Here is a 16,546-nt window from a genome sequence, read left to right as displayed (position 1 = left end):
AATCACATCACCTTTTTATGCTTCTTTAAATAATACCTTTACTTGACTTAGAGCTAACCAATCATTAAAGAAAGTGATTTTCTTGTTTTCTGTCAGTTGGTTAGTTAGTTTGTATTTAATCATATCTTATTTCTTCAGCAAATGTTTGGATTATTGGGTTGTTTATAATCCATTTAAAATGTGACAGTAGTATTTTATCTTTTTCAGTGAAATTGTTTATTCATTTCTTTAATTAGCTGTGCATTTGGCTTTAACTTTTCCCTCTGTCTGTCTTTAACTCAGCTTGCCAGAGAGGACTGGTGGATCTGTTGGTATCTTTGATGAGCTCAAGAACATGTTCGGAAGAGCTAACCCTTCTTTTGAGAATATTTCTGGAGAAATCTCCTTGTACAGTAAATATGCCATAATTTCATTTTTGTCACTGATATTTAATAGAATATTTTAAAACGTATTTGAAAATCACTAAGCCCTCTCTTTTGTTGTGGTAATTATATACTCAGCTCTGTGTTATTATTTGTGAAGTTTTTAATTATTTTATTGCTAGAGGTCCGGTGCACGAAATTCATGCACTCAGGGGGGGTCCCTTAGCCTGGCCTGTGCCCTCTCACAGTCCGGGAGCCCTCGGGGGATGTCTGACTGACCGCTTAGGATCGCTCCCCGTCAGTCGGACATCCTTAGCGCTGCCGTGGAAGCGGAAGAGGCTTCTACCACCACTGCTGCACTCACCAGCCACGAGCCTGGCTTCTGGCTGAGCAGTGCTCTCCCTGTTGGAGTGCACTGACCACTGGGAGGCAGCTCCTACGTTGAGCATCTGCCCCTGGTGGTCAGTGCGCGCCATAGCAACCGGTTCCGCCGTTCGGTTGATTTGCATATTAGCCTTTAATTATATAGGATTTGCACATATTTTAACCATTTCACTTCTGTTTTGGCTAATCAGATATTTTGGATCATAGTCCATTTACCACAACCCACCCAGTCTTTTTTGTGCTTAAGAAATGCTAAATAATTACCAAACATTAATTATGAGTATAACCATTTTGAGACTTTTTTCTAGAAAAGTATTATCCACTCTTCTGTTGTCTTCTATCACTTCTCCTTTCCATGGGTGACTTTTAGACTGTTTTTTTTTTCTGAAAAATGCATTTTTTGTTGTTGTTAATCCTTACCTGAGGTTATTTTTCCATTGAATTTTAGAGAGAGTAGAAGGGAGGGAGAGAGACAGAGAGAGAGAGAGAAACATTGATGTGAGAGAGACACATCGATTGACTGCCTCCTGCAACCACTCTGACTGTGATCGGGGATCGAGCCTGCCCTTGACCAGAATCTGCTTCTATCTCTCATTTAAAAATATTTAAGAGAAGCAACTATAGTCTGATTGGGAATAAACATCTTTTTTTGGTAGAAATGATCTTGGTATAATTATTATATTTAATTTTTTTAAATATATTTTTTATTGGTTTCAGAGAGGAAGGGAGAGGGAGAGAGAGATAGAAACATCATTGATGAGAGAGAATCACTGATTGGCTGCCTCCTGCACGCCCCACACTGGGGATCCAGCTTACAGCTTGGGCATGTGCCCTGATGGGAATCGAACCCAGGACCCTTTAGTCCACAGACTGATTCTCTGTCCCCTGAGCCAAATCAGCTAGGGCTGTATTTAATTTTTAATACTTCAGGCCAACTCATAACTATTAGTTTGTAACATAAAAAGCATTTAAATCTCAAACAAATTAACCACAAGAGAGAACACATTTTAAGAATGAAGTCTCATAATTTATCTTAACTATTCAAAAAAATGAAAGTATAATGACATGGTAGATAGGAGGTGTTTAGACAGGAATGCTGATACGTGTATGGGTATGTTTGTGTGTTCATTTGTAACCTGAATTTCAGGATTATTACGTTCCTTGTAACATTATTGTAACGTTTTATTTGTTTTTCTTTTTCTCTAGGAGATTCTTCTCCTGGGTATTCTGAAAATTGTTGAAAGCGATGTTGCTGTGAGCCCTTTACAATATCTGACCTTCCCTTTACTACACACTCCGAATCTAAACAATGGTGTTTCATCACCCAAGTGTCCTGGGATTCTCAACAGTAAGGCCATGGGCTTGTTGAGAAGAGCACGCGTGTCATGGAGCAGGAAGGAGGTGGACAGTGACAGCATTCCCCAGCAGCTGCTGTCCTCCTGGCACGTGGCCCCCGTGCACCTGCCCCTGCCGGGCCAGAACTGCTGGCCGCACCTCTCGGAGGGGTTCAGCGTCTCACTGTGGTTCAACGTGGAGTGCGTCCATGAAGCCGAGAGTTGCACAGAAAAACGAAGGAAGATCAGGAAAAGAAGGAAGTCGTTAAGTTTACGAGATAGTAGTTTCGATGGAGCAGGTATGGCGACTGTGTTATCTATTATACTCAGCTTTTTCGGGTGGCGATTTTGGTTGACAGTAAGAATATAGCCATGTTCTAACTTGCTCTTAACATGTTATTCTCCTTAAATGCCTTAGTAATGGCAGGTCCTGACTTACCATAGCCGGAGTTGTCAGACAGCCTTGAAAATTCCATTTTCTCCTGTACTTTTCTGTGAGTGTGTGTGTGTGCGTGCGGGAGTGGGAGGGCACCCACCACACATACTGCTGCTGCGGAGGTCACCAGCCCCACTTCCTGCCTCTTCCTGGTGCCTTTCCTGGATTAGCGGGGTTCCTGATGTTAGCCCATCCCATTCATAAAAGAATCGTGGCTCAGATTGTAGTAGTTTACTGTGGTGACAACACAGTTGGTCAAATCATTCCTGCAATTAGTCTGCAGTTACCATATATTTTATTTTATTATTCTTTTTATATTCTTTATTTTTATTGATGACACTACTACAGATATCCCCATTTCCCCACCTGCGTTTGCCTCCCCCCAGCCATGCCTCCCCCCGCCCCTTTCCTCCGGCCCTCACCTCACTGCCCACTATTGTCTGTGTCCATGGGCTCTGCAGATGTGTTCTTCGGCTAATCTTTCCCCTCCTTTCATCCCCCTCCCCTCTGACAGCTGTCAGTCTGTTTCATGTATCCAGGCCTCTGTTTCCATTTTGTTGGTCAGTTTATTTTGTTCATTAGATTCCACATAGAAGTGAGGTCACATGACATTTGTTTTTCTGTGACTGGCTTACTTCACTTAGCATTAAAAGTTATTAAGTATTTTAAAATATATGATAACTGGAAAAACCACTTAGTAACTTTTAATGCACTCATTTACTATTTCACTCCTGGTGCTTTTTTGGAGTTACTTAACATCTAAACTTTGGAAATGCTATTGTTTAAACAGGCCATTCTGGGTAAATAATTTACTACAAATAAGCATGCTTTGTATATTTTTAAATTCACTTTTCCACTCAGTTTTTATCAACTGCTTTACTGATCATTCCAACATCTTTCTTTCATAGAGAACGACAGGTCAGAAGGTGCAGAGCACGTACATCCTGGTGAGAGGCTCATAGAAGGAGGCTGCATTCACATGGTTTCATTGGGATCCAAAGCGCTGATGATCCAAGTGTGGGCTGAGCCCCTCACTGGCACCTTCATCTTTCGGTAACGATTATCCCCAATCCCATGAATAGGGCATGTGTTTAAATAGTCCATGTAAGAGACATAAGTGTAAAATCTGCTAATAAAGATCATCATAGCAAAACAAAAATCTTATTTAAAAAGGAGATACAGTTTAACAGCTTTTAATACCACTTTTGTAACAATATATTCTATCTAAAAATCTATAATTAAACTCTAAAGTAAATTATGTTACTTCTCAGGTTTTTATCTATGGAAGTATTCTTTCAGATTGCAACGATCCTAGGATGTTGTTAATATCAGACAGTGGTTTTCCATGCAGACCATATATTTAATAGCCATTATCTAAAAAGCTTAAGCTCTCCTTGCTATCTTGTCCCTTTCCTACCTCCTTTGTTAGCTAGTTTAGATGTGGGGAAGCACGAGACTTAGTCAGAAAGTCTGTAAGGAGGAATCCCTGAAAGGTCGGAGGCCTCTAGGGGAACCTTGCCGAAGGCCACAGACCCTGGTTTTGACTTTTCCAAACAAGTCTGAGCCCCTGGGTGTTTTACTGAAATCTTTATGTTTAGACTTCAAAACGTCCTTGTTTAAAAGACACTGCAGATGCATGTGTTTTCTCAAGGATACGTACCCTGCTGATAGTATCTAGAGGTTAATTTTAGTTCGAGCTGTTGCTGCAGTAAAAGCCTAAGGAGGCAGGCAAACGGGGCTATCTGGTTCCTTTAGCCAGGCAATCCCTTGGCCCTCTCTTTCACAGAATGTGTGTCAGAGTAATCATTCATCCGTAGCTCAGGGTCTGCTGGTCAGTCCTGGCATTTAGATACAATCTTTTATTTGTACTGAGTGAGTATGAATAGCATGTGGCTATTTTTATAAAACTTAAAGCTAAGTAAACAATGTTATTTAGGGATATATGCTTTGTAAAAGTTATAAAGGTTACTAGATATTGTATATACATATTACATCCTAATTCTCTCAGCAATTCCTCAGGTAAGTTAGACCTCCAACACATTCCAGCATTTGGACATTTATGTACATCATGTATTAATTTATGTATGAACCAAATATTATATTGTAATTTCTAAATGGGCAATGACTATAAATAGTAAAGAAAAAAGTTTTTTTGCAAACTAAATTCTGAAAATTATTGCCTAAATTATTAACACTAGCAAATGAACCTACTCTATTTTAGTTCATGAATTGAGGTAATCTATAATAATAAACACATAATATGCAAATCAACCGAATGGCCGGACAGCAGAACGACTGTCTGGACGACCACCCTATGACACACACTGGCACCAGGCCAGCCCAGGTGGGTGTGATGCGATTGGTTGGGAGACCCCGCCATAGCCCCACAATCTCCCGGCAGAGGGAGGCCCAGGCCACCCGGTGGGGCATTCGATCGTGGGGGCTCCGCAACTGCCCCAAAGAGGGAGGTCCAGGCTACCTGGCCGGTGGCGCTGTGGTGGGTGGGCAGGGCCTCCCTCTGTGGGGCGACCAATTGTGGGGCTCCTGGACTGCAAGAGGGCGCAGACCAGGCTGAAGGACCCCCACCCCCGGAGTGCATGAATTTCATGCACCGGGCCTCTAGTAATACAATAAAATAAGCAGATTATGGTATAAAACAAAGACCTCCTGACTTTTTGTGTTAGTTTAAAAATAGAACTGGTTTTTAATCTCACATATCTACAATTGTAGTTGTACATGTGCTAAAGACTGAGATCTGAAATTCCGTGTTTGCAGCTTGTACCTTTTCTCTCCTCTGCAGCCTGTGTGTGGATTCAAATGATGATGCAAAAGCTATTTTACTAGCTCAGGCGGAATCACTGGAGAATGTTTTCCTCCCAAGCAAATGGCAACATTTAGTGCTCACCTACTCCCAGCAGCCCCAGGGGAAAAAGAGTCTTCATGGGGAAGTCTCCATGTGGGTCTCTGGACAGAGGTAGGAAACGTTTTTAGTAAATACTTGTTAACCTCAGTTACAGTTTTAAGGTCAGTCTGTTATAGCTTCTAAAACAACTTATAGAATACTATAGATCAAATCCCTATGTTAACATAGGAACCTAGGTCAGAGTTGGGTATTTTCCTATTTATCACATCCATACAAAAGCAATTTCCCATAGAAGTAATTGTTGGAAATTAATATCTGGGTTTAGGGGAGCAATACAGAAATTTGGACATTTAGACATTTATGTGGAATATATATTATATCAAGGCACTATAGTTTTGTCCTTCAAGCCCATATATTATAAAATTAGCCCGGAATGATTATTTTAATTGACTAATAAGGCTTTAATACCTAAATTAAAATCAGGGATTCATATGAAATTAGAATGACTAGAGAAAAATATAAGCCCACTTATTTCTGCATTACCTGAAGGAACTTTTTTGCCATTTGATACAAATTAATGATTTAATCTGTTCACCAAGCAATGAGCAAGTGACCAAGGACAAACATATTATTCTGTTGATTGAAATTTGACACTGTCTTTATCACTTTCAGAACTAACATAGGATGATTTCTACAAATAATACATTTTAAGAGGCCATTTAATATATCATACCATTGAAAAACAACATATTAATATTTTCTATTAATATATATTTGATTAACAGCACTCAAATCTGATAGGAAAATATGGTACATAGTAAATACTTAATATTTGTTTGATTCATCATGCATTGATTATTGTCATACTGCCACTAGGTGTCAGTAGTGTTTCAGGCACAGCCGTTTATTTGGTTCCAGAGAGATGCAGTGATGGAAGTTACCTCTAATGTTATGTATTTAAACCTCAATTATAAAAAGAAGGTAGCTCACATATTTCCTTTATTGAAAAGCATTCCTATAAACAGATACATTCATGTTAAATATGGAACACAAAGCCTTAGGGAAGGTTTTAAAATAAATGTGTACCAAAGTCTCATTTCTCATTAAAAACTAACCAGATTAGTTTATTCTAAGTCTTTATCTTAGTCACACACTTTGCATTTAGACGTGACCTTCATTATCTTCACGTCGACTCTAAAACATTCCTACAATAGGGGTGGAGCCTGGCACTCTGAGTCTCACCCAGATGATGAAGTCCCCCAGCATGGGTCTCGATGAGAAGCCTTCGTTTATCTCTTCCTGGAAGGATTCCTGCAAAAACAAGAGACGAATCAAAAGCCCCATGATGACTTAGCATTGAAAAAACACACCAGAAAATGCAAAAAAACACTGGCATTTCAGTGGCGAGTCAGGGCAAAACCTGAAGAAGTGATACTGCTTTTTTCTGAATCGTCTTTGAAGGCCTCAAAGGAGGACCTGAGACTTCAGGAGTTGTTTACCAAAGTGGGAGACATCTTGGTAAAATTCGGGGGAGGTGGTTGTGCGGAAGTCACGTGGCTCAGAAAACTTGCAACAAATGACAGGTCCCTTCCCGTGGCCTGGGCCCGATCCTCAGGCACCTCCAGTCTGCTCCCGTTCCTGGGGCTGTGGGCAGCCAGCACCTAGAGACAACAGAGTCAGATGACTTCCTCCCGTTACCTGTTCGATACTGAACCAAGGAGAGTGTTCAAGCATTTCCCATTATTAAACGCTCATGCTTTAATGCTACTTAGTCCTCACCGAAGTGATTGATCTAACTTTGTTTTAATGTAGGAAACCTGATGTTACTTTGGATTTTATGCTTCCAAGAAAAACGAGTTTGTCATCAGATAGCAATAAAACATTTTGCATGATCGGCCATAGTTTATCATCCCAAGAAGAGTTTTTGCCGTTGGCTGGAAAATGGCACCTGGGAAATTTGCTCCTCTTCAATGGTACATTTTCCCTTCAAAGCATTTCCTAATTTTTCTTTCCATTAACATGTATTAAACTAAGTAAACTATCCTGGATAAAATATTAATCACTCTTTCTTTACTTGTACTTAGTAAGTACTGTATTGCCTAGATTTCATTGTGACTTTTAAAATATTTTAACATTTTTATAATCTAGATGTTTCTTACAATCGAGATGTACATTTAATGCAGCGGTACACAGCCTACTCACTACCCCCCAAAAAAGAAGCTTATCTTAAATCAACTTTATTTTGTAATCCTAGAAAATGCAGTATTGTGGCAGGTAAACTTAGAATGGTTGCCTCTTTTATAATTTCAGTATATTCTATAAAAATAGCAACATTTAGGGAAAAGAAATATATGATTTCAAAAATACATCACTAAACCTGACACATAGTAGCATTCAGACCGTGTTTATTGAATAGATGGATGGAAGGAATAAAGATATCAAATCATTTCATTTTAAAAAGGAATTTACTGAGGTATACTTTCCATTTATTGAAAAAAATAAAACAAAAACCACCCTGTTTTCTAGTTTAAGGAGCAAATAGAAACTTAATTAACTAATTTTATCAAGAGCTAACTTTATATATATTAATTCATCTTCCATCCATTTGGAAATTGAGGCTTTAGTCAATTTTATAAGATACAGTAAACAACTAAAAGAATCTAGCATAAAAAACAGTTTTCTTGCTTTTTGTGGAAAATCCTGGTTGGAATGTGTTGAATCAGTAACTATCTTTTTGCTATTCAGGAGCTAAGGTTGGTTCACAAGAGGCCTTCTACCTCTATGCTTGCGGACCCAGCCACACCTCCATAATGCCGTGTAAACATGGCTCGCCTGCGCCTGACTACTCCAAATATATCAATAAAGACATTTTGCAATGTGGCCAAATCAGAGAGCTTTTCATGACCAAGAAAGATGTGGACATTGGTCTCTTAATTGTAAGTTTTCATTTTATGTTTAATTTTATAGTAACTATACATATGTATGTTTACTATAGTATATTGTTGTGTTCTGTTTTATTGTTGTTGTTATTCTCTTACTGTGCCTAGTTATAAATAAAACTTTATCAGAGAAAAGTATGTATAAGAAAAAACACGGTGCATTTAGGGCTCAGTACTGTCCGTGATTTCAGGCATCCACTGGGGGTCCTGGGTACATGCCCAGTGGGTCAGGTGACAGGGAGCCAGAAGCTGATCGAAATTCCTCTCTGCACGGAGAAATACTGAAAGTTCTATTAGGTTTTAGTTAGGTGGGCTGATGGTCTGGGATTTTATTCTCATATAAAGCAATCTCTGATCTTAGAGTCACTTTTATTTTTTAAATTTTAAGTTGATTGAGGTGACATTGGTTAATAAAATTATATGGATTTCAAGTATAATTCTATAATACATCGTCTGTATATTGCATGTGTGTAGTTACTTTTAAATTCAAGCCCAGGAGCAAACTGAAAGGAAAAGAATTGCATACATTGATCCCAAGTTCCCATCTCACGAGGTTGTGAAGGTATAATTGTAATATTTACGTTGGTAGAACAGTGGCTGGCACGGGCATGCAGTGGGTGTGGGGTAGCTCTAGCTGTTGTCAGTGGTGATAGTAAGTGTAACTTCATGTTTACTCTACAGCGATCAAAGCTGGAGCCTCAGCCTGGCTGTGGTTTTCACGGTTGGCACTAAGCGCACACCTGTTCCTCTGCGGGGGCCGCCTTGCCGCTCACGTTCACCTTGTTTAGTGTGTCTGTCCCTTTAAACAAAGAATAGATTTGCTGGGTGTCTTTTTACTTTGGAGGACTTACTTGCTATTCGATAACCGTCTAAGCTTTGCTTCCTTTCTGAGGGAAACTACTTGTGTTTCAGGAAAGCCTTTCGGTTGTCTATACATCGAGCTGCCCTGCTCAGTACACCATCTACGAGCCGGTCATTAGACTTAAAGGCCAGGCGAGAGCCCCGCTCTCCCAAAGGCCCTTCAGCTCGAAGGACGTGCAGAGCGTCTCGCTGGAACCCCACCATCTGAAGAGCCTCCGGCCCACTGAGTGTGAGACTCTCCAGGGCGTCCTGCACGAGATCGGGGGAACTGGGATCTTCGTCTTTCTCTTCGCTAGGGTAGGAGTCATTGCTTTTAATTTCACCGAGAGAGAAACTTTCTATGATTGATAAATGTCAGGGTTTCTTTCTGATTACATTGTCTATGTTACACTTTTAAGATTAAAAAAGTCACACGCCAGTGTGGCTCAGCTGGTGGGAGCGTCCTCCCTTGCACCGTAAGGTTGCAGGTTTGGTTCACAGTCGGGTCACATGCCCAGGGTGCAGGTTCCATCCCCGGTTGGGGCATGTACGGGAGGCAGCCGATCGATGTTTCTCTCTCTGTTTCTCCCTCTCCCTCTCTCTCTAAAATCAATAAAGACATATTTTTTTTAAAATCTCATATTATTTAAGGTGTCATCAAGCTTTCTGCCACACATGGTTAATCTTTTAATGCATGAAGATTTTAGAAGTTTTCTTTTATCCCAAAATGTAATTAAAACAATTAAATGTTAAATTATAAGATTAAAATTGCCTGTGAGATAAAAACGCATGCTGTAGTGACAATACAGAATATACTCTTGCCCTAGCTGCTGTGGCTCAGTTGATAGAGCGTCGGCCTGCGGACTGAAGGGTCCCCGGTTCGATTCCATCCAAGGGCACATGCCTAGGTTGTGGGCTCGATCCCCAGTGGGGGGTGTGTAGGAGGCAGCCAATCAATGATTCTCTCTCATCATTGATGTTTCTATCTCTCTCTCCCTCTCCCTTCCTCTCTGAAATCAATAAAAAAATATTAAAAAAAAAAGAAATATACTCTTTAAAATAAGGCTTATGAAACCTGTTTTTCCCTTGAAGCTTCCAGATGTATGGAAAAAACCCAAGGGGCAACAAATAAGTATAAAAAATTATTTATTTGAGTTTGAAGTTTTTTAAAGAGGAGAAATATAAAAAGTTTGACTCACGCGATGAGTGCTATTTAGCATAAATTGCTTGGTTATCTGTCTCATTGAGTCGTCTGAGGCAGTGAGGGCCTTTCCTGGGGCAGTTAGGCCGTCAGCAGTGTGCACTGACTGTTGGAGGGGTGGCTGACATCCAGAGCAGGGGACCCTCCCGCTCTTTGCTGTGAACCATCTCCTCCCGGGCACTCGTATCCTTGTCTAACTAAAGCAACTCTGAGCCTCTTCCGTCTTCAGAATCTCAGCCCAAGTATAACTTCTGCAACATGATCACATTTTCACCGTCTCCCTGCCTGGCTTGCTTTCTTTAATGGAATGATTTTTTCTTAATTTTGTAATGAGGGACCATATCAGTGTTTGTTACTATTAGTGTTTTTATAAATATTTTGTTAGCATTTGACTCACCATACCCTAAGCTATCTTTCCTTTTCCTCTTCTGCCTTTTTCTGCCTTTTTTTTTTTGCACTGAATATCTAGTTGAAGATTTCTCCTAGTGTTGTTTTTTTTAAAATATATTTTATTGATTTTTTACAGAGAGGAAGGGAGAGGGACAGAGAGTTAGAAACATCGATGAGAGAGAAACATCGATCAGCTGCCTCCTGCACACCTCCTACTGGGGATGTGCCCGCAACCAAGGTACATGCCCTTGACCGGAATCGAACGCGGGACCCTTGAGTCCACAGGCTGACGCTCTATCCACTGAGCCAAACCAGTTAGGGTGACTCCTAGTGTTTTAAAAGTAAAAGTTCTTCATTTAACTCCTCGTCATTTTGTGATGTATTTTTATAGCTTGCATAATTTCAAAATGCCTCTGACTTCTAAGGTTGTTAGTTGTTTTAGTTTATTTGTTATTTTAGAGACGAAATAGTATAGAGTTTGTCTTCAGTTTTGTTTATTTATAATTCTTAAGTAATTACAAAGTATGAGCAATAAAAAATAAACGTTCAAATGAAACTGATGGATTCATTACGTAATGGTAGATAGTCACATGTTAAATTTTTACTCTCAACAAATCAGAAAAACATTTCCATTTTTTCAGGTTGTGGAACTCAGTAGCTGTGAAGAAACTCAAGCGTTAGCACTGCGAGTTATCCTCTCGTTAATGAAGTACAGCCAGCAGAGAATACAGGAGCTAGAGAACTGCCACGGGCTTTCCATGATTCATCAGGTGCTGATCAAACCCAAATGCACTGTTGGCTTTCACATCCTGAAGGTACGTCCTCGCGGAGTTGATTCTCAGGGTGTCCTGTGCAGTGAAGGGTGCTTCTCTCTTCCTAAAGTCTCCCAACTCGTGTGTCAGTCATTCCTGAAGAAATGAAGGAATTGCAGTAGCACAGATTTAATCAAACTAAGGTACTCTCTGGTTTTGTTCCATCGTTTGAATAATGACATTTTTATTTTATCTAAGACATTTTAGAAGAGTAAGAGAGAAAAACGTGTGGCATGGTAGGTCTGGATGAGGCTGGCGATGTCTCCTAGGTGGCCCCTCCCCTCCCCTCCAGGTGGGGCATGGAGACCCTCAGGCTCTGTGGTTGCTCCGCTCCCGTGGTTCTCTTGACACCGAGGGATAGCTTTCCCGGCGGCCATGCTTGTTTTAAAGCCGTGTTAGCTCTTACATGATCCAGCTGCCGGCATGCACTTACATACCTTCCTAGCCAAAGCAGTTAGGGACACCGTGAAGGCCTTGCTCTCGGAGGGCCTAGTACTAAAGCTAAGGGCGCTGCCTCCCCTGGGCCCCGGCCCCCAACTCTTCAGATTGTTGGGATCTAAACATTGTGGCATCGATCCTGGCCACTTTGGGGAAAAGGTTTGGCAGCCTAACAGATTTATTGAATTTTAAAAATAAAACAATGTGGTTTATTTTATTCCATATTTGAAACTGAGTAATCGTGTACAGATATTTAGAAGTTTGTGGGGGTTTTTTTTGTAATTATTTTAATTGTTTGCAAAAAGAACTGAAGATACTTGATGAAATTTTGAATTATTCAGCAGTTTTCCATTGAAGTTAATGTTGTGATTGCTAAAGTTGAAAGCTTAATGTTTCTGTTGAATTTTGGGGAGAATCGATCATTAATGCATCCTGTGTTGGTGCGAATTTTCCGTAGACCCTTCTGGAAGGTTGCTGTGGTGAAGATCTTCTTCATGTCGATGAGAACGGGGAGTTCACGTTAGATGTGGAGTCGAAGGCTATCATCCAGGATGTTAAACTGCTCGAGGAGCTGCTGCTCGACTGGAAGGTCTGGAGGAAAGCAGAGGCACGTGCTTACTCCTTCCGGTGAAAACACACGGCGGGGCTGTGCCCTCTTAGTGCTGAGCGCCCAGTGCACGCAGTGTTACCTGCATCGAGAGCTTCTCGTGTGCTTGGCTGAGGCTGGGTGCATTCTCCCTCCCCCGTCCCTGCAGCCAGCATTCCGCCTTCTGTGTCTATGAGTTCGGTTACTTGAGATTCTTCGTTTAAGTGGAATCATTCTGTATTTTTGTGCCTGGCTTGTTTCCCTGAACATCATGTCTGCACGGTTCCATGTTGCAGCATCTGGCAAGATTTCTTCCCTTTTTAAGACTGAACAGTGGCCCAGTGTGTGTACCACATTTTCTTTATCCGTTCATCGGTCGCTGGACGTGTGGGTTGCGCATCTCGGCGACTGTGCACAACGCTGCAGTTTCCGTGGGCGTGCAGGTGCCTCTGGCAGGTCCTGTTTTCAGTTTGTTTGCATATGCAAACCCAGACGTGGGGGTGCCGAATCAGGTGGTGCTTCTGTCTTTCATTTTTTGAGGACTCTCCATACTCTTTTCTGTAAGAGCTGCACCATTTTACCATCCCACCAGCCACGGGCCAGGGTTCCAGTTTCTCTGCTCGCCAACAATGTTATTTTCTGTTTGAGGGGTTGCTGTTTTTTTCATAATGGCCACTCTTTTGGGGTGAGGTGACAGTGTGTGCAATATGGCATTAGATGCTCTAGACCATCAACCTTCCCACGGCCTTCAAGGATGGGTAGTATTTTCAAAAAGTGAACTCTCTTGGGTTATTGCAGTGGTCGGCAAACTGCGGCTCGGGAGCCACATGCGGCTCGGGAGCTGTGGTTTGCCGCTCTATTGACTAATGAGTTTGCCGACCACTGAGATGGGGCTTAATCACAAGGAACAACAACAGTCTGTAATTATTGGAATCGAGAGTCTAGGTCAGTGGTTGGCAAACTCATTAGTCAACAGAGCGGCAAACCGCAAGCCGCAGTTTGCCGACCCCTGGGTTATTGGATAAAGAGAAGAACATCTTTTCAACATCATTGTCGGTGTGTGTGTTCGCAGCCAGGTGTGTGGGAGGCGCTGCTGGCGGCCCTGGAAGTGCTCATCCGGGCAGACCACCCGCAGCAGATGTTCAATGTCAAGCAGCTGCTGAGAGCGCGAGTCGTTCATCACTTCCTGCTGACTTGTCAGGTTCTGCAGGTACTTTCCTCGTAGCTTTACTCTGGGAGGTATTTTTTGCAATGAATTCTGTTTAGTAACCAATACTATGGACTCAAGTTCTTGTCAGGGGAATTTTTCTCTTTTCCCACCTCTCTCCTTTCCCCGTTCCCTTCTTTCAGCAAATAGTCTGGGAGTTTTCCAAGCCCTGCCTCTTACAATTTGACCTTCACACTATTCCTAACTCAGTTACAAACAAAAGAGGAACAGCTGCTGAGTTTCGGAGATGCTTCGTTATGCTGGATATAAGAACAGTGGTGTAGTCTCTTGACCATCAACAATAGTGAAAGTTTAACTTGTTCCGAGCTTTGCACAGGGGCAGCATCGTAGCCAATGAGGTTTACCTGAGGCGCGATGATTGCTAACTAAACCTCAGTACACATTCTTTTTTTTTTTTTTTAAATATATTTTATTGATATTTCACAGAGAGGAAGGGAGAGGGATAGAGAGCTAGAAACATCAATGAAAGAGAAACATCGATCAGCTGCCTCCTGCACACCTCCCACTGGGGATGTGCCCGCAACCAAGGTACATGCCCTTGACCAGAATCGAACCCGGGACCTTTCAGTCCACAGGCCGACGCTCTATCCACTGAGCCAAACCGGTTTCGGCACAGTCCACATTCTTAAAGAACAATACAGCCTGCCCTTCCCCTCTCTGCACGTGCTCGCTCTCTGCTCATACGTGATTTGTTAGTTTTATGTCGATTACGACATTGCGGTTTATTTCCTCCTGTGAAGCCCCTGAGGGCAGGGTTGGTCACACTAACCCCAGTGCCTGGCTCACACAAGGTGGGCGCAGGCCCCTCGCTGACTGAATATTGATGAGCTGTGTCCACATCACTGGTCCTCTCAGTCACTTCCTTCGTATATCCATTTAAAAACTTGTTGGCCGATTTGTAGTGAGTTTATCTGACAGTGTGAAGTTTTTCTTCAGTCTTTCCACGTCAGAAAAGTAACACATAAATTTGGATATTTCAATATATAGTCTCACATCCGTATTATTTCTAAAATCCTGGCGTTAGCAGCTCTGCCCAAGGTCTCCCAGCAGTCAGCAGAGGCGCCGAATGCAAACCTGGGCAGCCGGCGTGCCTGGTGGGGATGCTGGGCAGCTTTCCCCAGTCGCCAGGATAAGGGGGCTGGAGTGAAATCACTGCTGGTTTTCATGAGCTGTAATAGCAGAATTGCTTGAATGGAGAAATGGCAACTCAATGTAATGGTGAATACGGTAGACCAGAGAGGTAAATCGACACAGTTCTGTCTTAAAAGGAGTATCTTGCTTAAATGAAAAGTGGGAGTTAAGTTGACAGTTCTCTTTAAATCTAAAGAGAGTTTGGTTTTTATTTTTTCAGGAACACAAAGAGGGGCAGCTTACCTCCATGCCCCGAGAGGTTTGTAGATCCTTTGTGAAAATTATAGCAGAAGTCCTTGGATCTCCTCCAGATTTGGAATTATTGACAATTATCTTCAATTTCCTTTTAGCAGTTCACCCTCCTACTAATACTTACATTTGTCACAACCCAACAAACTTCTACTTTTCTTTGCACATAGGTAGGTATGACCATTGTTGTTAGATCTTGGCTGTCTCCATTCTTGTGTTTTCTCCCCACTTCATCCACATTTGTCTGAATCCATTGAGTGGCCTCTGTGTGATAGAAACTGCCCTACTTACACCTGGTTGGGCTGGGGCAGAGGGCTGTCAAATGAGCCAGGCATTGAAGAAGTGGCATTAGAAGAAGTTTAAGTTTAAAAAATTGGGCTCTCCAAAGAAATTTCAATCGTTGTACCGTTGATATTTGGCTCTGTTGACTAATGAGTTTGCCGACCACTGCTCTAAGGGCATATTCACTGAGTCTTTGGATGTAAGAATTGGAACTTGTAGCATTTTAGTTAGGGCTCGTTGGAGGGTTTTTTGGTTTGTCTGTCTTGAGCAAAAAGATCTGGTAGAAGTCAGTTATGGCAGCGATCTCAGGAAAGAGACCACCCACCTAGAAGTGAGTCGAAGCTCCAAGGGTAGATGAGACTGAAGAAGGTGGAGAGAGGAGGGAAAGGAGGCGAACTGTTGGCAATAATGCCATTGGGAGGGCGGGAGAGAGAGGGATCGGCATGCAAGGAAGGTGGGCTCATCAGATGGTTAGAAGCACTCAGAAGATGTGATGTGGTAAGAAAGCGAGCAAGCCCAGACCTGGGGGAAAGCTAGATAGTAACTTTAGGGAGGAAAAGTGGTGGTTAAACAGCCACTTTAAGGAATGTAAGAAATGAATAAATCAATTCAGCAGCCGTAAAAATCCAGGTGAGATCAGGCACGTTGAAGCGTCAGGTTCAGTGCACACTTAGCGAAAGGTCTGGGGGAGGGTCATCGCAAAGATGAGTAAAATATGGTCCCTTCCCTGAGGGCCTCGCAGCCTAGAATTGGGGAGAGACATAAAAAGGTAGTTACACTGTGGTGAAGGCTGCCTTGTATCGATGGTAGCACAGAGAGAGCATGGAGGGGGTGTGGCTGGAGGAGTGTGCCTCTCTGGGTACTAAGGGTGACCAGGAGTGGAAGGGAAGGGCCTCCCAGGACAGCGTACAGCTGGACAGGGAGCTGGGAGAACCGGAGGCTGAAGTGTGATGTAAGGAAAAGGCTGGAGAGGGCCTGGGGCCAGATCATGGAGGTTCTCAGAGACATGCTCTTGTCCAGAGTGGTCAGGAGGCAGCAGAGAGCCCAGGCAGGCTTTCAGCGGGCTGGCAT

At 42.3% G+C, this 16,546-nt stretch overlaps 1 protein-coding gene across 1 annotated transcript in view; it reads left to right on the top strand.

Annotated features, from left to right (window-relative positions):
* Positions 1-16,546, top strand: part of LYST (lysosomal trafficking regulator) — an 80,195-nt gene that overhangs the window by 28,192 nt on the left and 35,457 nt on the right. The window contains exons 10-20 of the mRNA XM_080651343.1: positions 283-392; positions 1,953-2,379; positions 3,425-3,569; positions 5,317-5,490; positions 7,192-7,352; positions 8,125-8,315; positions 9,231-9,476; positions 11,391-11,564; positions 12,457-12,610; positions 13,662-13,795; positions 15,165-15,363. Coding sequence (XP_080507469.1) covers positions 283-392; positions 1,953-2,379; positions 3,425-3,569; positions 5,317-5,490; positions 7,192-7,352; positions 8,125-8,315; positions 9,231-9,476; positions 11,391-11,564; positions 12,457-12,610; positions 13,662-13,795; positions 15,165-15,363 — 2,115 coding nt within the window. The remainder of the gene's footprint in view (positions 1-282; positions 393-1,952; positions 2,380-3,424; positions 3,570-5,316; positions 5,491-7,191; positions 7,353-8,124; positions 8,316-9,230; positions 9,477-11,390; positions 11,565-12,456; positions 12,611-13,661; positions 13,796-15,164; positions 15,364-16,546) is intronic.

Source organism: Plecotus auritus (genome assembly GCF_963455305.1).
Source record: "Plecotus auritus genome assembly, chromosome: 14".
NCBI lineage: Eukaryota > Metazoa > Chordata > Mammalia > Chiroptera > Vespertilionidae > Plecotus > Plecotus auritus.
Note: the sequence above shows the minus strand (reverse complement) of the source record. Positions and strands in the feature narration are given on the sequence as shown.